At 42.2% G+C, this 26,216-nt stretch overlaps 2 protein-coding genes across 19 annotated transcripts in view; one reads left to right on the top strand and one right to left on the bottom strand.

Annotated features, from left to right (window-relative positions):
* The first annotated feature begins 911 nt into the window (after nt 1-911).
* Nucleotides 912-16,757, top strand: COX6C (cytochrome c oxidase subunit 6C). Of its 2 annotated transcripts, none has more exons than XM_055286910.2 (4): nt 912-1,029; nt 2,603-2,747; nt 7,294-7,422; nt 16,641-16,757. In XM_055286910.2, the coding sequence occupies exons 2-3, from the start codon at nt 2,634-2,636 to the stop codon at nt 7,405-7,407; spliced, it is 228 nt and encodes a 75-aa protein (XP_055142885.1). In that variant the 5' UTR covers nt 912-1,029; nt 2,603-2,633; the 3' UTR covers nt 7,408-7,422; nt 16,641-16,757. The 2 variants fall into 2 exon arrangements, with proteins under 2 accessions (XP_055142885.1, XP_055142886.1); XM_055286911.2 differs by lacking the exon at nt 912-1,029 and adding an exon at nt 1,417-1,439.
* Nucleotides 16,758-17,317: 560 nt separating this feature from the next.
* The window catches only part of VPS13B (vacuolar protein sorting 13 homolog B), an 897,698-nt gene continuing 888,799 nt past the window's right edge, over nt 17,318-26,216 (bottom strand). For all 17 annotated transcript variants that reach the window (XM_063642860.1, XM_055286878.2, XM_063642862.1 and 14 more), the window contains exons 60-62: nt 24,003-24,105; nt 23,199-23,448; nt 17,318-19,480 (exon numbers count right to left, since the gene is read on the bottom strand). In XM_063642860.1, the coding sequence (XP_063498930.1) occupies nt 19,232-19,480; nt 23,199-23,448; nt 24,003-24,105 (602 nt within the window). In that variant the 3' untranslated portion in view covers nt 17,318-19,231. The remainder of the gene's footprint in view (nt 19,481-23,198; nt 23,449-24,002; nt 24,106-26,216) is intronic.

Here is a 26,216-nt window from a genome sequence, read left to right as displayed (position 1 = left end):
TCACTTCTTCTCTGGGCCAATGGTCAGGGTGGGGATGGAAAGAGAGTAGAAACAAATTACTCTCTGGACAAATTCCATGCAAAGATTTTCAGCTGGGTAGACCCTTGATAAGAGGCCTGAAAAACGTTGGTAAAGTCCAAACCTACTTTTGAACTCAATTAGCACCTTTCTTTGTGGCCAGGTTTCACCCTCCAGAGTGTTTGTTAATAGGTTGAGGACAAAGACTCCCTGACCAGAATGAGCCTCCCTGAAGATCTGTCTTCTTGTTTAGCAGAATCTGGCACATAGTAGGTACTCAGTGTATATATTGACTCAATATCATGCATCTGTTGTGTCCCAGCTATCTTCCACAGGGCTTGATGGGTTGACTTAAATAATGCTTTGCAAATTCAGGTTATTTCAATAAAAACAGCCCGGCATCATTAAGGCACAAGAGCCTCACCCTTCTACACCACTTTCCACGAACTTCCAGTTGCCTTCCTTCAAAACCCTTGTTCTCTTAAGAAACCCACACAGATACCGCCCCTCTATCAAAACCTCCTCAGCTTTGCCAGGTAGAGAATTGCTTCTGCAGTAGCTGGGCCACGTCTCTGTGGTAGTGCCCGCTGCATGGGATCGGTATTAATCTGTTTGTCTTTCTCATTGTCTGGGCTCTGAGCTCCTAGAAGTCGGCATTTTCACTTTTACCCAAGCCAAATGGTTATTCGCGTAAGGTTGGTTATCACTAAAATGTCGGTTTGTGCACATGGTTTGGGACTCTGTGTATGAGTACGACTAATATCTTCAATTTACTAAGAAGATAAAGAGGTCGATAAATAAGGAGGTCAAGCCCGTTTTGCAAGGTCACACAGGAAAGAAGCAGACCACGAAAATGAACTTCTGCTGTCACCTGCGGTGGGCGCGCTAGAGGTCTTTTGAACTCCTTCGGCTACCGTCGCCGCGTTCTCGCTGAGCACTCTTATTCTGCGCCTGCGCGCGGTTGGAGCACGGTCCGTTTTTCCTTTAGTCAGGGAGGACGTTGGTGTTGAGGTGAGTCCGGTTCCTTTTGCATCCCCACCCCGACACTTCGGGTTGTCACAACGGCACACTCCCGCTTTCTCTCTGCCTCGGATTTAGTCGTGACTCTGTCTCTCCGCCGTGGTGAAGCTTCAGGCGTCTGCCGCATCTACCCCCTCACGCTTCCGCTGCGGCCTCAGGAGGGCGGCGGGCGGACCACGGGGACCAGGGTGGGTTGCGACGGCCCCACCGAAGCCGGGTGGGCTGCAGGACCCTTGAGAACCCAGCTGGCTTCGGAGTGAGCTGGCCCGGGGCGGATGCCCGCTGATCTTTTTCCCAGCCATTGTGACCTTGGTGAGGTCATTTGACTTATCTGGCCCCGGTGTTTCTCCCGTGAGAAGAGGGGTGGTGGTTTCTTCTGCAGCTGGTCGTGAGGCGCAAGGGTCAGTGTAGGCGAAGCAGCTGGCAGCGTTTTAAATTAGAGCTGGGAAGCTGGAGGAGGGTCACCGTGCCTGTCGCAGGAGGGGGAAAGGATGGGCTTCCTGCAACCTCCGTCGCCCCACGGCTTCCCGTCCTACCCCCGGCCGCGTTAGCTGAAGGCCTGCAGGGACGCAAAAGTCTTTAGGCCCCTTAGGTCTTTAGGTCTTTAGGTGAGGCTGGGCAAAGGAGCACTTAGGGAATTTGGGCCCTCATGGCAATTGCCGCTTTCCCGTCCAGGTTTTAATGGTATACCATGTGACCGTGGAAAACACCTGCCTCATGATCTGACAGGGTTGTCGCGAAGGTTTAACGAGTGTACAGAAAATTTTTAGAAGAGAATATGTTCCATAAATGGGTTTGCAATCGTTAATTACCAGTGCGGAGCTACTGCTTGTTTTTCTTGTTGTTGGGAAAGATTTTTGTTGCCCTTGCTCGCCCATTACTAGTGTGCCGCAGTTAGTCGAGTTTATTTAGGGTAGTCGCTCAGTATATGGGGAGCGGGGAGAAGATGAAACAGGCTAAGCCAAGAGACAGCTTAGGCCTTGTGGGAGGAAACCATCCACTGTCGTGCTGTGCCTCTCTAGGTGGTAAAATGTACTATGCATGATAATTCCTTCTGATATCTTTTCTGAGTTTTTCCTTTGTTATTTTACCCGAGAAAGGGAAAAAAAGCTCAGAGTAGTGAGAGCTACATGAGGTATGCAGGGCGCAGAGACCTGAGTATTGGACTTCAGTCCTGCCCCTCACCCTTGTCTCAACCCAAATCTTATTCCTGTATTTGTGACACAAACGACAGCGTTTAGTCAGTCAATAGCTTGTGTTATTTTAATGTAAATTGTTGATAAACAATTTAGGAATTGCCTCTAATTTTTTCTTAACTCACTTGTAGGCCGGAATCCCAGCACTTTGGGAGGACGAGGTAGGATGATCACTTGAGGGCAGGAGTTTAAGACCAGCCTGGGAACGTAGCTAGACCCTGTTTCTGCCAAAAAAGAAAAACATTCAATTGTAACTGCTGCTAATCGGAGTGTATATTCAGGGCAACTCCAATCAATGCTTCCAGGTGGCCATTCTCAAGTTTGTGGCTTAAACTCGGTACTTAATCATATTTTCTGAATCTCTTAAGGTTGGCATACGTATCAAGGACAGTAACTACCATGGCTCCCGAAGTTTTGCCAAAACCTCGGATGCGTGGCCTTCTGGCCAGGCGTCTGCGAAATCATATGGCTATAGCATTCGTGCTATCCCTGGGGGTTGCCGCTTTGTATAAGGTATGTATGTATTTTACTTTGTGCCGAAGGTCATAAAGTATGTGTTTTTGGTTGAAAAATCTTTTAAAGAAACCCCCTCTTGTAATGTGTTTCCTTCTAACCCTTTCTGCACTCACCTCAGTGTGACAGGAACTATAGCTTGTCCTCCATCTTTAAATGAGGCTTGTTAGTTTGCTGGAATGCCATAACAAAGAACCATAGACTGGGTGCCTTAAATTTGCTGGCAGTTCTGGAGGCTAGAAATCTGTTGGCAGGGTTGATATCTTCTGAGGCCTCTGTTGGCTTGTAGATGGCTCCCTTTGTCTTCACAGGGTCCTCTGTGGGCATATATCTGTGGCTGAACTTCTTTCCCTTTCTTTTCCTTTACCTTTCCTTCCTTTCCTTTTTCTGCCCTTCGTTTCATTTTCTTTCCTTCTTTTTCTTTCTTTCTTTGAGACAGAGTCTTACTCTGTCACCTGGTACCTGGGACTGCAGGTACACACCACCACAACTGGCTAATTTTGATATTTTTTGTAGAGATGAGGTTTCAGAGATGGCCACGTTGTTCAGGCTGGTCTTGAACTCCTGGGCTCAAGGGATTCACCTGCCTTGGCCTCCTAAAGTGCTGAGATTACAGGCGTGAGCCACCGCACCTGGCCTGTGAATTTCTTAAAAGAACATCAATCATATTGGATTAGGGCCCACCCTAAAGGCCTCATTTTAACTTAGTTATAAAGCCTTTATTTCCAAAAACGTTTAGATTCTGAGGTACTGAGAGTTAGGACTTAAACACATGAATTTTGGTCAAACACAATTCAACCCATTACAGAAGCTAGTATGCAGAGGGGCTGGGAAGGCAGCATAGCTGCCCCTCTGTCCATGGGGGGATTGGTTCAGGAGCCCTGACGATACTTTAAATCATCTCTGGAGTACTTATAATGCCTAATGCAATGTAAATGCTGTGTCAGTAGTTTATACTGTATTTTTAATTTTGTAGCATTTTTTATTATTTTGAATCCATGAGTGTGGAACGTGCAGGAATGGTGGGCCGATTATAGTTCTGACACCTTGAGTAATTGTCACAGAATTGCATTTTAACATTCTACCTAATGTGGATTTGTTATGCCCTTTATTTTTAATCAAAGCTGCATATTTACAACTTTTCCATAAAAATGTTTTTGATAATATATATGTTTATCACTCTTGTCATAATACCCCATGAAAGAATTCAGAGCTTTGCTTTTGTAACTCTGTGTACTTAATTTTTGTTTAGTGTTTATATTCTTTACTGGGCTGTGAGTCTCATTAAGGCAGGTACCATGTCTTTTGTTTACTGTGGCACCCTGTTGTTGGGTGCCTGACACACAAATAGGTTATTAAAAGGACCTGTTGAATAAGAGGCAGTGCATAAAATTCAGTAGTGTTGGGTAATGTAGAGTTCCAAGTGCTTTGGAGGACACAAAAGGCATGTATCTAAATTTCTGTTCTTAAAAAGCTTAGAGTCAAGTTGGGGAGGTGAAAAAAATTAGAAGACATTGCAAGATAGAACATAACTAACTGAAAGAATGGTTTTGGGCTCACGCTTGTAATCCCACCACTTTGGGAGGCCGAGGCGGGCGGATCACGAGGTCAGGAGATCGAGACCACGGTGAAACCCCGTCTCTACTAAAAATACAAAAAAATTAGCTGGGCGTGGTGGCGGGCGCCTGTAGTCCCAGCTACTCGGAGAGGCTGAGGCAGGAGAATGGCGTGAACCCGGGAGGCGGAGCTTGCAGTGAGCCGAGATTGCGCCACTGCACTCCAGCCTGGGCGACAGAGCGAGACTAAAAAAAAAAAAAATGAATGGTTTTGGGGGATGTTGTGAGTCACAGTTATTGTGGGTCATAGCTATTTGATAGAAGAGGCGGAATTTGAGCCTTGCAAGTTAGGGAAAGGGGCTGGGTCTGGTGGCTCATGCCTGTAATCCTGGCACTTTGGGAGGCCGAGGTGGGCGGATTGCTTGAGCTCACGAGTTCAAGACCAGCCTAGGCGATATGGAGAAACTACGTCTCTACTAAAATACAAAAATTAGCTGGGCATTTCTTCTTTTTTTTGTTTTGTTTTGTTTTGTTTTGTTTTTTTTGAGATAGAGTCTCGCTCTGTTGCCCAGGCTGGAGTGCAGTGGCGTGAACTCAGCTCACTGCAAGCTCCGCCTACCGAGTTCACGCCATTCTCCTGCCTCAGCCTCCCGAGTAGCTGGGACTACGGGTGCCCACTATCACACCCGGCTAATTTTTTTTTGTATTTTTTAGTAGAGACGGGGGTTTCACTGTGTTAGCCAGGATGGTCTCCATCTCCTGACCTCATGATCCGCCCGCCTTGGCCTCCCAAAGTGCTGGGATTACAGGCGTGAGCCACCACACCTGGCCGCATTTCTTCTAAAAGTACAAAAAATACATGATGTGCCTGTGGCCCTAGCTACTCAGGAGGTTGAGGTGGGAGGTTGGCTTGAGCCTCGGAGGCAGAGGTGTCAGCCAAGGTTGGGAGGCCAGGCCAGGTGCAGTGGTTCACGCCAGTTATCCCAGCACTTTGGGAGGCTGAGGCGGGCAGATCACCTGAGGTCAGGAGTTTGAGACCAGCCTGGCCTGCATGGTGAAACCCCATCTCTACTAAAAATACAAAAAAATTAACTGGGCGTGGTGGTGGGCACCTGTAATCCCAGCTGCTCGGGAGGCTGAGGCAGGAGAATTGCTTGAACCCAGGAAGTGGAGGTTAGAGTGAGCCGAGTTCGCACCATTGCACTCCAGCCTGGGCAACAAGAGTGAGACTCTGTCTCAAAAAAAAAAAAAAAAATTGGGAGGTGGAGGTTGCAGTGAGCCGAGATCACTGGAGTGCCACTGCACTCCAGGCTGGGTGATAGAGCCAGACTTTGTCTCAAAAAAAAAGTTAGAACTGGGAGAGCAAAGAGGAGATGGAACACTGAGTGAGAGCACTAAGTGGACCTATGCTTTGGGACTCTTTGGAGAGACAAGCACAAAAAGCTTTTGGTCCTTGAGATTCCTGCTGCCTGGCATATATAGTGGGCATGAAGTAAATGTTTTTAGAAGGGATGGATGTGATGCAGAATTTTTGCTCCTTAGTTTAGCTAAATTTGGGTTCTTGTGTCATGATCAGGAGGAATTAGGCACATGGACACATTGAAGGGTGAGGAGGGCTGAATTTATTGGGTGAAAAGGAAAAAAGAAAACAGACTCTCAGCAAAGTGAGAGGGGGTCCTGCTAACAGGCCCGCACCTCACAGATTGAATACCAGGCTACCACACAGGAGCTGAAGAGACTAGGCTCCTCCCCACTACACAAGGTGGAGCTTCTCCTGGTTCCACCCTGTTCCCCCAGTGTGCCTGTGGCCATTATTCAAAAAGAATCAGTCCTGAAAAGGTGGGCAAATGTGCAGCTCTCCCTCAGGGTCGTGGGATCTGGGTCCAACAGTCCAGCCTTTCAGCTTTAAGGCTGTTTTAGGCTTGAAGGTGGGTTTTTGCCAGGACCCTTGGCTGTCTCTCTGTCAGATGGATGACTAAGTGAAGTAGGGAGAGTCCAAATTAACCGTACATGTAATGATGGCCCCCAGCACTTGTGCTTCTGCCTCTTTTTATTTTATTTTTTCAAGACAGAGTCTTGCTCTGTCACCCAGGCTAGAGTGCAGTGTCACAATCTTGGCTCACTGTACCCTCTGAGGCCTCCCGGGTGCAAGCAGTTCTCCTGCCTCAGCCTCCCAAGTAGCTGGGATTACAGGTGCCCACCACCATGCCCGGCTAATCTTTGTATTTTTAGTAGAGATGGGGTTTCATCATGTTGGCCAGGCTGGTCTCCAACTCCTGACCTCGTGATTTGCCCCCCTTGGCCTCCCAAAGTGCTGGGATTGTACCACGCCTGGCCTCTGCCTCTTGATTTATTACTGGGAAGAAATTGGGAATTCAAATCGAAGTGAAGCAGTAAAACTGGTCAGGTAAAGGATTCTTACTGCATTACTCCATCAAGTAGCGTGATTTCTGTGCATTTCTGCAGAGGGAGACCCCATCTTTTTTTTTATTTTTATTAAAAAAAAAATTTTTTTTTTGAGACAGAGCCTCGCTCTGTCCCCCAGGCTGGAGTGCAGTGGTGAGACCTCGGCTCACTGCAACCTCCGTCTCCCGGGTTCACGCCATTCTTCTGCCTCAGCCTTCCGAGTAGCTGGGACTACAGGCGAGACCCGATTTTAAAAGAACATAATAAGTCACTTAAACTTTCCATTTTTGTCTCGAATCTTCATTTGTTCTTTCTCTGTTGAACCCCGCCTGCCCTTTGTGTACGGAAACCTCAAACAAAACAAAATAGACGCCTTATTCCCCATTCTTTTCTTTGCAGATTTAGCAGTTTCTTAGACTTTGTCTTCCTTTTTATCTGTCACCACCTCCACTCCTTAGGAAATGTAGGGTTTAAATTAAAGGGTGAACAAAAATGTGTGTTCTACCTTGTCTTTAGATATTATAATCTGGAATCTAATTTCCAGTAGTCTGAAAAATAAACTCTAATGGATGGTTGCTTTTTAGTTTCGTGTGGCTGATCAAAGAAAGAAGGCATACGCAGATTTCTACAGAAACTATGATGCCATGAAAGATTTTGAGGAGATGAGGAAGGCTGGTATCTTTCAGAGTGTAAAGTAATCTTGGAATATAAAGGTAATATGGTTATTTGAAGTTACTTAAAAAAATTTCTAATTGTGGTAAAATGCAAATACAGATGACTGTCCCTGACTTACAGTGTTTGGACTTAAGATTTTTTGACTTTACGGTGGTGTGGAAGTGATACACATTTGGTAGAAACCATACTTTGAATTTTGATCTTTGTCCGCATGAGCAATAAGTGGCATAATACTTTTGTGACGTGGGGGAGCACCAATGACCACATCCCCCAGTCAGACACATAATCACAAGGGTAAACAGCTGATGTTGTACTCTGTAGTGTTGTGTGAGATACTCAGTGTTTTATTATAAGCTAGGCTTTGTGTTAGATGATTTTCTCCAACTGTAGGCTAACATAAGTGTTCTGAGCACATTTAAGATAGGGAAGGCTAAGCTATGATGTAGGTTAGATGTATTAAATGCATTTTCAACTTAAGATATTTTAAACTTATGATGGTTTTATCAGAATGTAACCTGATGGTAAGTTAAGGAGCATCTATAATATAAAATTTGCCATCTTAACCATTTTTAATTGTACAGTTTAGTAGTGTTATTCACATTGTTGTGCAACCAGTCTCCAGAACTCGTCATCTTACAGAATTGAAACTCTGTATCCATTAAGCAACTCATTCACACCTCCACTCACCCTGGCAGCCACTGTGCTACTTTCTAAGAATTTGGCTACCCCAGGCATCTCATAAGTAGAATCACACAGTATTTGTTTTCCTGTGACTGGCTTATTTCACTTAGCGTAGTGTACTCAAGTTTCATCCATGTTACAGCATGTGTCAGAATTTCCTTTCTTTTTAAAGCTGAATGATCTATTTTAGTTATGTCACATTGTTATCCATTCATCCATCAGTAGACGCTTGGGTTGCTTCCACTTTTTGATTGTTGTGAGTGATGCTGTGAACCTAGGCATGCAAATATTCCTTCAAGGCCTTGCTTTCAATTCTTTTGGGGTATATTCAAAAGTGGAATTGCTGGATCATATGATTTTTAATTTCTTAAGAAACTGCCATACCATTTTCCATAGTGGCTGCACCATTTTACACTCTTTCCATCCTCCCCAACACTTGTTGGTTTTTTTTTTAACAGGGTCTCCCTCTGTCACCCAGGCTGTAGTGCTGTAGTGCGGTCATGGCTCACTGCAGCCTCAACCTCCCAGGCTCAAGAGATCTTCCTGCCTCAGCCTCCCAAGAAGCTGGCACGATAGGCATGTGCCACCACACCTGGCTAACTTCTTTATTTTTAGTAGAGACAGGGTTTCACCATATTACCTGGGCTGTGCTTGAATTCCTGGGCTCAGGCGACCCGTCCACCTTGGCCTCCTAAAGTGTTGGGATTACAGGCGTGAGCCACTGTGCCTGGTAATTTTGGCATTTTTTGATAGTAGCCATCCTAATAGGTATGAGGTGGTATCTTTGTGGTGTTGATTTGCATTTCCCTGATTAGTTGTGTTCTTGAGCATCTTTTCATGTGCCTATTGGCCATTTGTATGTTATCTTTGGAGAAATGTTTATTCAGTTCTGCTCATTTTCAAATTTGGTATTTTGTTTATTGGTTGAGTTGTAGTTCTGTATATATTCTGGATATTAACCCCTTATCAGATATGATTTGTAAATATTTTCTCCCATTTCATAGGTTGCCTTTTCACTCTGTTGTGTCCCTTGATGCACAGAAATTTTGATGTCGAATTTATTTTTACTTTTGTTCTGTGTGCTTTTAGTGTCATATTCAGTAAGTCATTGCCAAATCCAATGTCATGAAGTCTTTTTTATGTGTTCTTCTAAGACTTTTGTAGTTTTAGCTCTTATGTTTAGATCTTTGATTCACTTGAATTTTTGTCTAGGGTGTAAAGATCCAACTGTATTCTTTTACATGTGGTATCCAGTTTTCTCAAAATCATTTAAGATTGTCCTCTTCCATGGAATGGCATTGGTACCTTGGTGAAATCATTTGACTCTAAATGTGAGAGTTTATTTCTGGGCTATTTCATTAGTCTGTATGTCTGTCTTCAGGGCAGTACTACACTATTTTGATTACAGTAGTCCGTTTTATCTAAGGTAATGTTTCAAGACCCCTCCAGGGGATTCTTGAAACCACAGATAGTACCAAACCCTATATATATTATGTTGTTTTTCCTGTACATACATACCTATGATGACGTTTAACTCATAAATTAGGTATAGTAAGAGATTAGCAACAATAACAAAGTAGAACAATTATAGTGTATAGTAATAAAAGGTGAATGTGATCTCTCAATATCTTGCTGTACTGTACTCACCTGTTTTTGAACCACAGTTGACTGTGGGTAGAACTGAAGCAGTAGAAGGTTAAACCACAAATAAGGGATGACTGCTACACTGTAGCTTTGTAGTATGCTTTAAAATCAGTAAGTGTGAGTCCTCCAGCTTTGTTCTTTTTGCCCCCCCGCCCTGAGAGTGTTCTAGCCACAAATATGTGGTTCCTTAAGAGTCTGTGAATTTTAGGATGATTTTTCTATTTCTGTAAAAAATGCCGTTGGGATTTCGATAGGGATTGCATTTAATCTGTAGATTACTTTTGGTAGTATGGACATCTTAACAATATTAAGTATTCCAATCCATGAACACAGGATGTCTTTCTTCTTATTTGTATCTTTAATTTCTTTTAGCAGTATTTTGCATCTTTAATTTCTTTTAGTGTTGCTAATCTCTTACTATGCCTAATTTGTGAGTTAAGCTTTATTATAGGCATGTGTATATATAGGAAAAAACATAGCTATATAGGATTTGGTACCATCCATAGTTTCAAGAATTCACTGGAGGGGTCTTGAAACATATCACCATGGATAAAAGGAGACTAGTATAATCAAAACAGTGTGTCCAAGGACACACATTTCTTTCCGTACTTTTCCTTTATTTTATAGTGACATGTTTCAGTTTCCTTCTTATTTCCTTCTTGTATATTCTGTATTTTCTTTGTGGTTACCATGGGGATTGCATGATTGAGATTTGCTAATTTTTTTTTAGCAGTGTACAGGTATATATCTGTTTCATCTAGGTCAGTGTTTAAGTCTTTCATATTCCTGGTTAAATACATTCCTAAGTATTATTTTTGGTGCTATTATAAATAGAATTATTTTCTTAATTTCCTTTGTCAGGAATTCCTTTATTTCCTTCATTGTTGGTGTATAGAAAGAGCTGATTTTTGTATCCTCCAACTTAGCAGAATTCATTTATTCTGACACTTGTGTGTTAGAAATCTTTAGGGTTTGCTGGAGGTAACGTTATATGATCTGTAAACAGATAGTTTTACTTATTCCTTTCCTTTTTGGATGTTGCTTATTCCTTCTTGCCTCATTGCTCTGGCTAGGACTTCCAGTACTACATTGAATAGAAGTGGCAAGAGTGGGCATCCTTGTCTGGTTCTAGGTCTTAGAGGAAAAGCGTTCACGTTTTCCGTGTTCAGTATACTAGCTTGTCCTTTTTGGCCATTGTTGGGTTGGAGTACATTCCTTCTGTTGATAGTTTTGATCATGAAAGGATGTTGAATTTTGTCAAATACTTTTTCTGCATTTTTTGAGATGTGTGTTTTATCCTTCATTCTGTCAGTGTGGTATGTCACATCTGTTGATTTGCATATGTTGAACTATCCTTGCATCCTAGGGATAAATCCCACTTAATCATAGTATATGATTCTTTTAATGCGCTGTCAAATCTGGTTTGCTAGTGTTTTGTTGACGAATTATCCATCTGTGTTCAAGGATTTGGCCTATAGTTTTCTTGTGTATTTGTCTTTGATATCAGGATAATGCTGGCCTTATAGAATGAATGTGGAAATTTTCCCTTTTCCTCATTGTTTTTGGAAAAACTTGAGGAGGATTGGTGCTGGTTTTGTAGAGGGCTGGGCATGGTGGCTCATGCGTGTAATCCCAGTACTTTGGGAGGCTGAGAAAGGAGGATCACTATAGCCCAGAAGTTAGAGGTCAGCCTGTGCAACATGGCAAGACCCCGTCTCTACCAAAAAAAAAAAATATATATATATATATACACACACACATACACATATATATATATACACACACACACACATATATATTAAAAGTTAGCTGAGTGTGGTGGTGCATGCCTGTAGTCTCAGCTACTTGGGAGGCTGAGGCAGGAGGTTCACTTGAGCACAGGAGTTTAAGGCTGCAGTAAGCTATGATCACACCACTGCACTCCATCCTGGATAACAGAATATGAGACCCTGTCTCGAAAAAAGTTTAGTAGTATTCACCATATGGTCTTGGACTGTTCTTTGTTGAAGTTTTTGGCTACTGATTAAAAATTCCTACTAGTTATAGATGTTCAGATTATTGTTTTCCTGATCCAGTCTTGGTTAGGTTGTGTTTCTAGAGTGGATGTGGTAGTTCATAAGGCCTGTAATCCCAGCACTTTGGGAGGCCAGAGCAGGTGAATTGCTTGAGCCCAGGAGTTTGAAACCAGCCTGGGCAACATGGCGAAACTCCATCTCTACAAAAAAAAATACAAAAAATAATGTGGGTGTGATGGTGCACGCCTGCAGTCTCAGCTACCTTGGAAGATCACCTGAGCCTGGGAGGTCAAGGCTGCAGTGAGCAGTGATTGCATCACTGCACTCCAGCCTAGGCATCAGAGGCAGATGCTGTCCACACTCCCCCACAAAATTTTTTTTTGAGTTGTGTATTTCTATTTCATGTAGGTCATCCATTTTGTTTACATATAATTGTTCATAACATTCACACTCCTTTTTAGATCTGTAAAATCAGTTGTAATGTTCCCTCTGTTATTTGGTGGTTCTCTTTTTTTATTAGTCTGACTAAAGGTTTGTCGATTTGATCTTTTCAAAGAAGTAACTGTTGGCTTTGATTTTTCTCTTTTGTAGTCTATTTTGTTTATCTCTAATATTATTTACTTCAGCTACATTTGGGTTTAATTCCTCTTTTTCTAGTTCTTAAGTAAAGTTAGGTTGATACACTTTTTTTAAAATTTCCTTGTAATTTATTTTTTAATTTATTGATAAGAGTCTGTTAAACACATTTGTGGATTTTCCTCTTTTCCTTTGGCTTTTGATTTCTAATTTCATGCCATTGTGATCAGAAAAGATACTTTGTATGATTTCCAGTCTTTTAAAATTTAAGACTTATTTTGTGACCGAACATATGGTTTGTCTTGGAGAATGTTCCATGTTCTCTTGGGAAAAATGTGTATTCTGTTGTTAGCTGGAGTGTTTTGTTAAGTCCAGTTGATTTGTAGTGTTGTTCAAGTCCTATGTTTTCTTATTAATCCTTCTACCTAGTTGTTCTATCAATTATTGAAAGTGGAGTATTGAAGTCCTCTACTGCTATTGTAGAGCTGTCTGCTTCTCCCTTCAATTCTGTCAGTGTTTGCTTCATATATTTAGAGCTCTGATGTTTGGTGCATATGTATTTATAATTGCTAGATCTTATTGGTGAACTAATCTTTTTAAATTATAGAATGTTCTTTTTTGTCTCTTGAAACATTTTAGACTTGGTCTATTTTGTCTGATTTAGTGTAGCTACCCCTGTTCTCTTGGTTACTGTATGTGTGGGACACCTTTTTCTACCCTTTCACTTTCAACTTGTGTGTCCTTAGATCTACAGTGAGTCTCTTGTAGACAGCATATAATTGGATCCAGGTTTTTAATCCATTCTGTCATTGTCTTTTGGTTGGGGAGTTTAATCCATTTACATTTAAGGTAATTACTGATAAAGACAGTATTGCCATTTTGTTTTCTATATGTCTTACAGCTTGTCTCATTTTTTTCCTCACTCTTTTATTTTATAGTGACATGTTTCAGTCTTTCCTTTTATATTCAGTATTTTCTTTGTGGTTACCATGGGGATTACATGAAATACGCTAAAGTTATAACGATTTATTTTAAACTTAAAACAACTTCAATTGCATGTAAAAACTCAACTCCTTTACAGCACCGCCCTCTTCTCCTGTGTTACTGATGTCACACATTATGTGTTTATATATTATGTATCTGTTAACATGGACCTATATAGTTACTTCTTATGCTTTTGTCTTTTAAATCCTATAAAATAATTAAAAATGAATTTACAAACCAATTTTTTTTTTTTTAAGAGACAGAGTATTACTCTGTCACCCAGGCTGGAATGTAGTGATGCAATCTCAGCTCACTGCAACTTCCGCCTCGTGGGTTCAAGCAATTCTCATGCCTCAGCCTCCTGAGTAGCTTGAATTACAGATGCACCCCACTGTGCTCAGCTAATTTTTATATTTTTGGTAGAGATGGGATTTCACTGTGTTGGCCAGACTGGTCTCGAACTCCTGACCTCAAGTGATTTGCCTGCCTGGGCTTCCCAAAGTGCTGGGATAACAGGCATGAGCCACTGTACCTGGCACAAACCAAATTTTAATATAAGCTTCTATATTCTTTGCCAGAGAACTTTACATTTTCACATGGCTTTGAGTTACTGACTAGTGTCCTTTTTGTTTCAACTTGAAGGATTCCCTTTAGCATTTCTGTAGGGCAAATCTAATGGTAAAACTCCTTTGACTTTTTTATCTGGGAATTTCTCCTTCATTTTTGAAGGACTGTTTTGTGAGATGTATTATTCTCAGTTGACAGGTGTTTAGTTTTTTAAGCTCTCTGCCCTTTTTCTCTTCTGGGACTCCCATAATACCTATATTGGTCTGCTTGATATAGTCAGATATCTTAAGCTAGTTACTTTTTTTTTTTCTCTTCAGACTTTTAAAATTTAATTTTATAGAGATGGGGTCTCACCGTGTTGCCTAGGCTGGTCTTGAACTCCTAGGCTCGGGTGATCCTACCGCCTTGGCCTCCCAGATTACAGGCATGAGCCACCATGTCTGGCCTGCTCTTCAGACTTGATAACTTCAAATGATCTGTTTTCAAGTTTCCTGATTCTTTCCTCTGCCTGAGTCTGCTGTTAAATCTCTCTAGTGATTCTGACCCCTTCTCCCCCCATTCAGTTACTATGTTTTTCAGCTCCAGAATGTGTTTGGTTTTTAGAAATAATTTTCTCTTTGTTTATATTCTCACTTGTTTATATATTGTTTACCTAATTTTGCTTAGTTGTCCACATTCTCCTTTAGCTCATTGAGCATTTTTTAGATAGCTGTTCTTAAGGTTTTATAGAATAAGTCAGCAGCCTCTGTTTCTTTAGGGTTGGTTTGTGGAGATTTCTTTCTTTCAATCGTCCGTGTTTCCCTATTTGTTTATGTGCCTTGTGATCTTTTGTGAAATTCAGGCATTTGCAAAACCAGCTACCTGTCCCTTTGCAGACTGGCTCCATGCATGGAAAGGCCTTCACTGATTGGCGCACCATAAAGGCTTGGTGTCCTCTCAAACTTTTTCTGGGGATGCCATCTTCCCTGGGCCTGTGCATATGCATTCGTTTTAGTTTCCTCCTATACTCAGCTGCCTTTCAGTTTTTCTTAGTTTTCCTGAGTTTGCCTCCAGTTTCGTCTTGGAGTCTTAGCTGTTCTGTTATATTCTTTTGCCTCTGATCTCTTGCCCACAGGTTTCTGTAGGTCTGTGTTCCCCTGCAGGCTCACTCATGCCGTGGTACCCATCATTGCTTTCAGCTCTTTCCAACCTCCTATCCAAACTGTGCCATTGTTGCCATTAGCACTCTGATTCAGGCAAGACAGAAAGCAGTCCCTTGGGCAGCTCCACACAAACCAGAACGTTGCAGGTCAGTTTCATTCTTTACCTTATGTCCTGAGGGAAGAGCCAGGGTAGTTTTCTTCTGACTCTATTGCACTGAGGAGGGCATTTGGCAAGAGTGAGCAAAAATACCATGAAATTTCCTGCTATTTTGAGTGTGGCTTTTTCTTGGATAGGTGGTTCCTTTGGTTGCTGCTCAACTGGTTTCCAGAGTTCTCATAAAGCTAAACATTTTTAAATTTTTGGTCCATATGTTTATTCATTATTTTTTGTGGGGGTTTGGGGGTCTGGAGCTTCACAGTCTATCTTGCTGACATGAAACTACTTTTTATGTTCAAAATCATTTTTATAGGTTATGCTATTAATTGCTAGATTGGCATGATGAATGTTACACTTTTAGAAGTCACTTAAAAAAAAAAAGTATTTGGGACAGTATGGTTTGTTATGTGGGTGTCCACGAGTGACTAGCTGTCTTTCCATAGGTCTGGTTTGGTCTGTTGTATTTACAAGGTCCTTACGCCTCATGGACAGTGTGAATTAAAGTTCTGTTATCTAGAAAAGGACTAACTGGTGTGCTGATGAAAAGTCATCTAAATTGATTTGATAGCATGTATGAAGTACCTTGATGAGACTTCCTACTCTGGAATCTTATGTGTATATTTAACAAAAAAGAACAATGTAGTTTCTTTTTGCCACTTCAGTCTGGGTTTATGCCTTGTAAATGAGTTTGCTGTGACACAGAGAATGTGAAACTGCTATTTTGTCAGGCAATGTTCCTAAATAAGCATTTCAGTTGCACTATATATATATATATATATGTGGGTTACATCCCAATAAACTTTATCATATGTTTAGAATATCGTAAGTCAAAAATGCATTTAAGACCCTGGAAAACCCATTAAAAAGTCAAAAAATTGTAAGTCAAACCATCGTAAGTTGGGTACCATGTGTATTAAAAAAATCAAGAAAATATTAATGGTTGTTTATAATCTTAACATATCTGCCTTAACTTTGAAATTTTCAAAATTTACAGTGAGCATGCATTTTGTAATCAGAAGATGTTAATAGGCTAATTTAAATTTGTTAGATTTTTACCGTTTTTAAGATTATGTTTAAAAACCTATATGAGAGAACATATTTGGAGACGGGAACAAAAATATGGCTTGGAACAGAAACAGTATGTGGCTATAAGGGTTAATGGCGGGGGTGGGGGTGGGGGCGGTGGTGGGTGTAGAATTGAGGAGAAGGAAAAAAGCAGAATTTGTTCAATGCACACAAGCAATGAGAGTAAGGTGTGGTATGCCCAAAATGGAAAAGAGGCTATTCAGAGTGGTCAGGGAGCTTAGAGGAGCATAAAGGAGAGTGAAACTTGGAGTCCAGGTAGCCTGAACTGTGCTTTTTCTGTGGCTAAGGGTGAGTGATCAAGGTGTGAAGTCTGCTAGTAGGAATAGACCTCAGTTGATCCTCAAAGATGGTGAGTATTGAGAGAGTGTTTATCACTAACTTAGCCTTTGTGTTTCTCTTTACAGAATTTCTTCAGGTTGAATTACCTAGAAGTTTGTCACTGACTTGTGTTCCTGAACTATGACACATGAATATGTGGGCTAAGAAATAGTTCCTCTTGATAAATAAACAATTAACAAATACTTTGGACAGTAAGTCTTTCTCAGTTCTTAATGATAATGCAGGGCACTTACTAGCATAAGAATTGGTTTGGGATTTAACTGTTTATGAAGCTAACTTGATTTCCATGTTCTTTAAAATTTCATTGTTCTAGCACATCTGTAACTGTGATAGTTTGTCCGTTTCATTGCAGTTACCTGGTCTTGGTCTATGGATTAAAGTGTTCTTCATGAGCCTGTAAGACTACTATACTGTGGGCTCTAAGAAGAGAGAGAATCCTAATAAAATCTATCCTTGGCCTTCATTGCCACTATTTGGTAGCTGTGTCACCACCAGATAGTTGAAACAGGTAATTCAAATGTAGGGTTTCTGACTCAGTATTGTTTTATTAATAACAAGCTAACAGTATGTAATAGAATTTGGATATATATCTAATCCAGAAAAGGTTACTTGAATTGAGTAATGTCTGCTAATAACAAGCAGAGTATGGTACTTTTTCAGAGGTCTTCTTAGGACTTTAATTCATGTTTATTGCAAGCAAAGTTATACTGGAGAACTTTAAAAAATGACACTTACTCAAAGCTAATTTAATCATTAACTTTATTATAACAAAACCTGTATATTACCGATTTAAACTCGTGTAAAATTCAGTGATGTGAGCTGTATTAAACCCAGGTATTAGTGAAAATTTGCATCATAAAACCTGGTAACAATAGACATCTATGGGTGGTCAGTAATTCAAGGATACCTTTTATTTTGAACAGTTTTATATAATTCATATCAATATGCAAAATTACCATGAAAGATACAAGGATTAATACATATTTACATTTTTAGAAATAGTTACTCTTGAGGTTGACAGCTGTCACTTTTCTAAACGAGTATTTATAGAACAAACTGAAAGAGCCATTTTTCATAGTCAGAATTGTTCATTAAGTCTTGCTTTCCAGTAACAATTATATAGTGACTTCTTATGCCCAACGTGAGAGTTAAAGATCAGTGGGTGTTGGGCATGGTGGCTCACATCTGTAATCCCAGCAGTTTGGGAGGCGGAGGTGGGAGGAATGCTTGAACTCAGGGGTATGAGACCAGCCTGGGCAACATAGCGAGACCTTATCTCTAGAAAAAATTTAAAAAATCAGCCAGGTATGGTGTTGCATACCTGTGGTGGTGTAGTCCCAGCTGCATGGGAGGCTGGAGTAAGATCACTTGAGCCCAGGCAGTGAGCTTAAGCTGCAGTGAGCCATGACTGTTCCACTGTACTCTAGCCTGGGTGACAGAATGAGACCCTGTCTCCAAAGCAAACCAGTGGGCATTTAAAATTGCATTCTCTTAGTATCTCAAAATTCTAGTAACAAGCTGTAGCCCCAAGTTTAAATGTAATCAGCAAACATGTTCTAAGCTACTGGACTGTAAGATATTTACTGAACATTTAAGACATCTTGGTAACCCAAGATGTTGAGTCAAACCCATTCTTAGATGCAAAATATTATCAGACACTGGGAATATCTTCATGCTTTGTCAAGTCAGTTCCACAGAATAAACGAAATGGACTGGTATGATTGTTAGCATTAATATTGGGGTTCTTGTGTGCTCTGTGGCATACCAGGGAGTTCCCACTATGTATGTTTTGTTTATGGAACTAGAGAAACTCACCTGAACACTTTGGGACTGGATTCAATATAGGACAAAGGATTACTCAAAGTTTGCTTAGTAAAACACAAACTGGAAAAATACTTTTTCTAAAATGTACCTGGACAGTAATCAATCAGACTGTTTTGTAAATTTTAGTAAAATGCAGACTTCAGAGAAAATACACATAGCAGCTTTCAAAGAACAGCATTGCAGTTAAATGACAAATGTAACAAGCCACAAAGTCCTAAGCATTTCATTTAAAGAATCCTAGGCCTTTGCAGACAAAGGAGCATGAGGCAAAGCAAAGGAGCATGAGGCAAAGGTGGTGACTCGGCCCAAAAACAGATGCAACTTGAAGTTTTAACTCTGGCTCTCCACTGTAAGGCCTGGCCACATTCTATGATGGAACAGAGAGTTAATAGATCCAAATTAATTGTAGTAGAAATTTTTGCAAGTGTCATAGAGCAAAAATAAATGCATCCTCTGTATGTGGTAAGAACATATAATAAATGCATCCTCTTTATGTGGTAAGAACGTATAGGGCCCTGTTAATCATTGTCTCTAAGTGGGGAAGGAACATGTTTTTGTCACTTTGAAGTATCTGTCTTTTAGAGGTAAGGATGTAAATAAGGAAACTGTTGGCCTTGTGTCCATATCAGATGTTAGAGCTGCCTAGGCTTTTTTAGAAAATGCAGCCCTTTATGGTGGCATGTGCTTGCAGTCCTAGCTACTTGTGGGTTGAGGTGGGAGGATTGCTTGAACCCCAGAATTTGAGGTCAGCATGGGCAATGCAGTGAGACCCTGTCTCAAAGAAACCCAAAAACTAAATCACACAAGCAGGAATCAGCACCTCAGAGGGGACTCAAGGAAACCCTTTCTTCAGGGCTTTATTTTTCACCATGGTAAATTTACTAAGGAAGACCTGAGCAAAATGCGGATCAACCAAGTAATGGTATGTTTTAACAGTGGAGGAGGGAGGTTCTGCAGCCACCACAGGGCATGGTATTTGCATGGAAGAACAGCTGGGGGCCAGGTGACAAGATGTCTTTGTGATGTAGTCCACAAGTCTGTTGTACTGTTGCTCTGACAGTCTGTCTCGGACTCCATCTACCTAGGATCCAAAAATAAAGATCAGTTGCCAGACCCTTATGAGAGTTCCAGAACAAAATTAGTTCTTTTGCCTCCATATATTTGTACATTATGCCTTTTAGGTCATCTATTAAAGCCATTAATCCAAAATGTTTCCTTTTTTCCTCTGAGATATGGCAACGATAACAATGGAATTTTTAGCAGCATAACTAAAAGTTGTGCATGAGACTTAGGACAGCCTCCTTAGAATAAGCATTTGGTGTTGCATAAAATTCCCATGTTTGAAGTTGACGATTTGATAACATTCTACTCACTATTAAAACATCTGTCATTGCTCTTTAGCAACCAGCCCAAGAAAAAAGGAGAAAAATCTTTCCTCCACATAAATCTATTCAACATTAAACTCAGCACTGAAATAAAAGCTCTGTTTGCCTAGCTCCCCAAACCTTTTCAGATAGAACGTCTTAGTGGAGAACACCTCTTTCAAACCAGTGGCTTTGGACAGAGCATTAAAAAACCTTTTGAACTGTAACATTTTCTGCTTTTATAAATCCTAGGATTTAAAGCCAGAGAAAATAGAGAAGCTGGGCAGCAGAAGGGGAAATTTTTATGGAAAAAAAGAGGATGCAAAGTACATTTATGGTTCATAAAAGTCTGGCTCATCTTCAGTGGAACACAAATAGAACTGAGATAGATACACTAGGTTCTTCAGTGAGATTTTCTGAGAAAGCGCTCATCAAAGGCAGCTGAAACTATAAATTCTTCCTACCCTGAAGTCCTTTAGCTATCTAGTGTGTAGATCAAGTGGAGTGGGAAGTTTGCAATTGTAAGCCACTGATTTGTGAATCTCAGGTAGCCACCAAACTTTCCGTGGTTTTTGCCTACTGAACATTGGCAAGACTACTCTGGAAGAAGTGATAAAGACTTTGTAGTTCTGTGTGTTGTCCAGTAACAATGCTATCAAAGTGTCTTAAAAGCTGGAGAAAGTCTGTGCGATGGCAGAGAGATAGTAAAGAGGCTTGCTAGAAGAATAAGTAAGGAATCCCTTAGAGTTCGGATCTTGTGTTTTTAAGCTTGGGGAAAAACGGTCCCCAAAGATTCACTAACAGATGAAAGCTCTGCACCACCAGGCAAAAGCCAGAGCTCTGATATCATTTGATGGGGCCAGAATTCAGCTGGAAAGCTTTGAATACACAAAAAGTTTTAATTGCTCCTCCTGAACAGCAGCACAGGAAAACCCGTGTTGTGAAAGGAACCCAGCCAAGGAATAAATTGACCTTCTGACTCATTTTGAGCCTCTCATAAGGGATTTCAATAATGTGCCAGGCATATTAAGCAATTATTACCCCTAAACTGGTTGCATTTAACCAAGAAAAGCAAATGCTGACTTAAAAAAAAATCTCAATCTTGCCATATTTAAATGTACTGCATGATGTCATCTACAAATTAATTCCTTCCAAAATTCAAAGGAACTGTGTTTCCTAGCATCTAAGGCAAAAGCTGAAAACCAGAAAAGTCATTTATAGACCTTAAAATACTGCTTTTAGTCTTCACTGGAAGTGTTCACAGCAGACAGGCTTCCTTATGTCTGCGGATTATGTTGGGATGCACTAAGAGCCAGACAGCTCAAGAAAGCTCACTGACAAGGCAGCGCTGCTGGCCACCCTCCCCCGCCCACTCATGTTGAAAATACTCTGGATTACAGCACTTGGGAGGGTTTAGTCTCAAAGACGCTCTGCAGCTTGAGTTTTCTTGGGGGTGAGTAGGAGAGGTTGGGGTTATAGACATAGGATTAAGGTAGCAATTATCCCTATTAATGACTTCAGGAGAGAGAAAGTGGAATAGAGAAAGCAGAATGTGGAGGCTGAAGGCACACTGGCCCATCTACCTTCCAGCCAGTGCCGGGCCTTGGCTGTGCAGGCACAGTGCTGCTCTCAGTCATGTTTTCCCACCTCTGTTTTAGGCATTCCTTAATCCCAACCCTCTTTCAGCCCTGGACAGCAGTGGAAAATCAGTGCTGAAAATGGTATCTAGAGCTCCAGTGTTGCTTCCTCTGATTCCACAGTCCCAATAATCTCGGCAACTTTTAGGAGTGGTGACTCCAGATGCTATCTCAACCCCTAGGGAAACTGAGGTCTGTTTCCTTCCAGCTATGATGATTCTCCACAGTACCTGCCTCAAACAAAAATACGAGAGAGGGATCACAGTTGAAGACAGTTCAACAACAAAAGAAATGTCCAGTCTTAATAGTTTAAGATCTGAAATATTTCCCAAGCAGCTAAGGAATAATGATGGTCACAGGGCCTTGGAGGTTTCTCATTAAGGACTAAAGACTTAATCGTAATGATATTATCCCTTGCCAAATCCTGTAGCCAAATCACCGCTGCTTTACTGTCAACTGATCAGAAGATTCTGGCAGATCTAATAAAGTCAGCCTGGACATCTGACCTCTGTTTATTCTCAGAAAGTCATCAACTTGAAGCAGCAATGTAGTCCTGGTGCCAAACCCTAGCTTAAAGCCTGACTATGATCATGATCCAAGAAACTAGAGAAATCTTAAGAGTTGTTGTGGTTGGCTGCTTTCCATCTTCTCAGATAATTTTACCCAAACGGTGGTGTGAGGGAGATACACACCCCCATCCCAGGAAGAGAATAATGAAAGGAGGGATCAGACAGAACCTACTGGAGATAGGTTTGCTGTCCTTTGCTGGGGCCACTCAGTCCCCAGGTTAGGGCCAGCAGACTCCAGTTTGTCACTCATCCACCACTATCTTGCTGTGTGGAAAAAGATGTCTGTTATTTAGGTAAATAAATAATTAGGGTCTCATGGATCAGGCCATCATCCAGGAAGGAGGGGCAGAGGGCAGTTTTCCAGGGGGTGCACCTGTTTACCCTGGGCTGGACTACAGGAAGCTGGGGTCTTTCTGGTCAGGGCTCACCCTTGACTCCTGACACCCAGTATGCCTTGCCTGCACATCTGTTCCACATTAATTTATGCAGGCCAGGAGCCAGCCATGGAGCTGCCCCAAGAGCCTTAAGTATCATCCCCAGGGGGGATTCTGTGGTACTTATGGGGTGGGAAACTATCCCGTGGGAAAGAGAACATAGCCACAGAATACAAAGCAGTGGATTGGAGAGAGAGACCACTTCACAAAATGTTGACCCTTGAAGTCTCCAGGTTTGGGGGTAGGGGAGGGAGTGGAGAGTCTTGTTTCATGATGCCCCTTGCTTCTTCATTGGTCCTTTCCAGCACCCACAGACCTCTAGCACCCTGCAGCCAATTGCAGGCCTCAGGCAGCCAAGGACCTGACTTTAGGCTTTCAGACCAGGGGGCCTCCTTTGTGGAGCAGTTGCCAGGAATTGCTGTCCCAATCCCTTCTGAACCGACCCACTCATTTTGTAATTCCATTGTCCTGTCCATCGAGCACCCCAGTCCCATGACGGCCAAGCCAGATCAGCCTTGTTCAATTGGCTTGGTGACTTTTAGCCCTAGATCTTGAGTCCTGCTGGCCGCCTGCTGGGCTCTCGCGTACAGGGCTCATGTGCATATCTGGATGGGGGCTTCCCAGTGCCCTTTTGCAGTGGCCCTCTGGCCTCCACACTCCCTCCTCTGGGTAGCAGCTCTCCTTGGTCTCCAGCAGCCACTCCAGAGGCTGCAGCTCAGAAATGAACCAGTGACCAGCCTGCTTCTCAACCTCCCTGGCCAGCTAGTCTTTGTTGCCCTGTTTTCTGAAACGTACCTCCACATCACAGGCCACTCTTGGCTGTTTGAGCTGCACTGTGAGTAGGTTGTTCTGCTCGCTGTCCTGTGCACAGTCGATTTCTGTGACGGGGAAAGCCTGCTGCTGTGTGTCCTCACTGACACTCACCACGAAGAGCACTTCTGATGTCAGCAGCAAGCACCCTTCATGCTCCTGGCCTGAGACCCTCACCAGAACCACGTCCAGGGCCATGTGGACTTCTGGTCTGCCCAGAGACTGAAGCATTTTCCTGTTTAAAAGGAGAAAAGTGAGGCCAGGGGCCAGCTTTGAAAAGATGGTCACTTATCAGTGCTCATTATCAATGGGGCAACCTCCCCAAGGGCAAAGGGCCCTCACCAATCCAATTACTCATGTTAGCTTGAAATGTAATTGTCAATTCTCAAACTGATTCTGATGAACAGAACCTGCTTCCTCCTGGGAACAAAGATTTCCCTTGGTTTTGCTTAGCTCCTTTTCTCCCCATTAGAAATAGCACCTCTATATTAGAGTGCTGGTTCCAGAGGGAATCTCAGGCCCTTTAGCAAGACTGGGCTTCTCTGCCAATGTATGACCTTCCTTGAGTGGTTAGGTATGGAGCAGAGGAGTTGTGCAGCCAGCCCCAAACCTGGCAACAGCAGCCTCTTCCTGTCCCTCTACAGTGCTCTTGTGCTGCCTGAGATGCCAGTGCCAACAATGGCTACTCCTGGGCTCCCTGGAAGCGTGGCCCATTAGCTTGAGAGCAAGCCAGGAGCTATTAACATACAATATGGATGTAAAGTTGAGCAAGTATCTCAATAATTTTACCAGACATATTTGACATGGCTGTTTGGAGCCTGGTCAGCACGTAGATCACTTGGCTGATAGCGCTGTTTGGGAAGCTGAGAAAGTCCAGCTCCATGTAAAATACCTGTGGTAAGAGAAGTAAGGGAGTTTTACTACTTGTTTTCTGGAAAACAGTTTCATGCTGCAATGATGTCATCTGCTCAGAGCCATCCATAAAATATTATAGATCCAAAATGATGTCACATCTTTGGAAGCAAGTGTATAGATAATCTTTAAACATTACAATGCTCTTAACCTTGGTGATCTTGCATTAGTAACAAACTAAAATATGAATGTGTTACACAGTCCAAGCATAGACTAGCAATTAGAGGAAGCAAAAAGACAAAGTAGCTGGTCGTGAACAATAGCCTAGACATCATTTTAATTGATGTGTTAAAAAAGTCTAGATAGGTCTGGTATGGTGGCTTATGCATGTAATCCCAGAACTTTGGGAGGTCAAATCAAGGTGGGAGGATTGCTTGAGTCAAGCAGTTAGAGACCAGCCTGGGAAACAAAGCGAGACCCCCATCTCTACAAAAAATAAATAGTGGTGCGTGCCTGTAGTCCTAGCTACTCCAGAGGCTGAGGTGGGAGGATCACTTGAGCCCAGGAGTTGGAGGCTGCAGTGAGCTATGATTGTGTCACTAAATGCCAGCCTGGGTGACAGCAAAACCCTGTATCTAAAAAAAAAAAGTTTAGATTGTTGGTTAACTTCCTTAATACTTCTGTATCTGTGCTAAGGCTAGTCAAAAAATAAAAAACACACAGATATATACAAAGGCACACCCTTTGCCTAGATACACTATTTAAATGCTAAGTGACTTAATCCAGCTGTTAAACAAACACGAATCCATATACATTTATGAGCACGCTTGGGGCCTCTGGTTTATGATATGTTCTCCCTGGTGCCAGCACCAAATGAGGGCACCCAGCAGCAGCCACATATGCCTTTACAGAGACTCTCCAGAGCCAAAGATGGTACAGCATGTGTGCTTTCTGAGGGCTTGTAAATGTTTATGAACGACGCATAGTCATTAGACTAAGAGTTAGTGGTTTGTAAAACCTTCAGTTCGGTAATAAAAGTTTTACAAGAGTGATGGAAACCAAAAAGGCCATGTGAAGCTCTGCTCTAAGATCCTCTTACATAAGGGAGCATTCTTCAGCCCTGGGAAACACGGTGAGGGACAGTGGCATTTTCAAAACCAAAATAATTTATGAAGTATGACTTGACTTTACCTCACTGGAGTCCGTATCATAAGGGAGAGTTTAACTTTTCCCACTTACAGGTTATAGCACATCTTATTGACAGTTCCCCTGTGAGTGAAAATATCATTCACAGAAGGAGAGGGAAATGAGGGGGGCGAGGAGGGGAAAGCGAAGAGGAACACATGCTGGCGTCTGTGTGGTCTCTTAAAGGATGCCTTCCGGATGGCTGCCTCAAGTGTGGGCACTCATTCATCTCCACTCCCTTCCTTTCAGATGCTGTTTTTATGCCCTGATCTGGCTGCCTCTTGTCAGGCCTGCTGAGGAGCAGGATGCCTCCCTAGAAACATCCTGTGGGCTTTATGGCCAGATGCGGACGCAGACACAGTGTGCTCGCATGTCTGACAAACAGGAGGGCGCTTCTGTGGTTTGTGATAGTAGCTAGACAGCCTGCTTCATGACCAAAATGATGACACCAATTTTAGGTAAAATGGTAACAGTTCCAGCCACAGGTTTATGGAAAGTCACTTTAATGTGCTCTGCCAAGAACACAGAAAATAAGCCTGGGACGAGGTGCTAATTCTTTCACAGGCACCCATTACTCATGTGTGCACACCACTGCATGGGGAGAGGCCCTGGCACGCCCCATCCAAGTGCAGGTAGTGCCATGCGCCCACACACTCCACAGCTGTCTGCCTTGCGAAAGGGCTTTTAGTTGCAGACCCTTTGTTTCTGCCCCGGCCTGGCTGCGAGGAGCAGGATGGCGTCTGTGGGTGAGAAGGCCACCCCAAACCCAAAGATCCATGTGCACATCCACACTCTGTCTGATTCTCTACTGCTTCTTAAAGTTATCTTCCCACAACCTATCTCTCCTTCCACATTTATCATAGGAAAAAGTCTTAATTATTTTCTCTGCTGTATTCTCCATTCTGCCCTCAACCTCTAAACTGGTTACTTTTCATTACGGTCTACCAAGTGTACTGTAAAAAGATT

Source organism: Symphalangus syndactylus, chromosome 7, assembly GCF_028878055.3.
Source record: "Symphalangus syndactylus isolate Jambi chromosome 7, NHGRI_mSymSyn1-v2.1_pri, whole genome shotgun sequence".
NCBI classification, from domain to species: Eukaryota; Metazoa; Chordata; class Mammalia; order Primates; family Hylobatidae; genus Symphalangus; species Symphalangus syndactylus.
This window is presented reverse-complemented; position numbering and strand designations above follow the sequence as displayed.

Coding starts and splice junctions, on each gene's coding strand:
- COX6C (XM_055286910.2), top strand. CDS start 2,634: ATGGCTCCCGAAGTTTTGCCAAAACCTCGGATGCGTGGCCTTCTGGCC. Junction 2,748..7,293: donor GGGTTGCCGCTTTGTATAAG/GTATGTATGTAT, acceptor GTTGCTTTTTAG/TTTCGTGTGGCTGATCAAAG.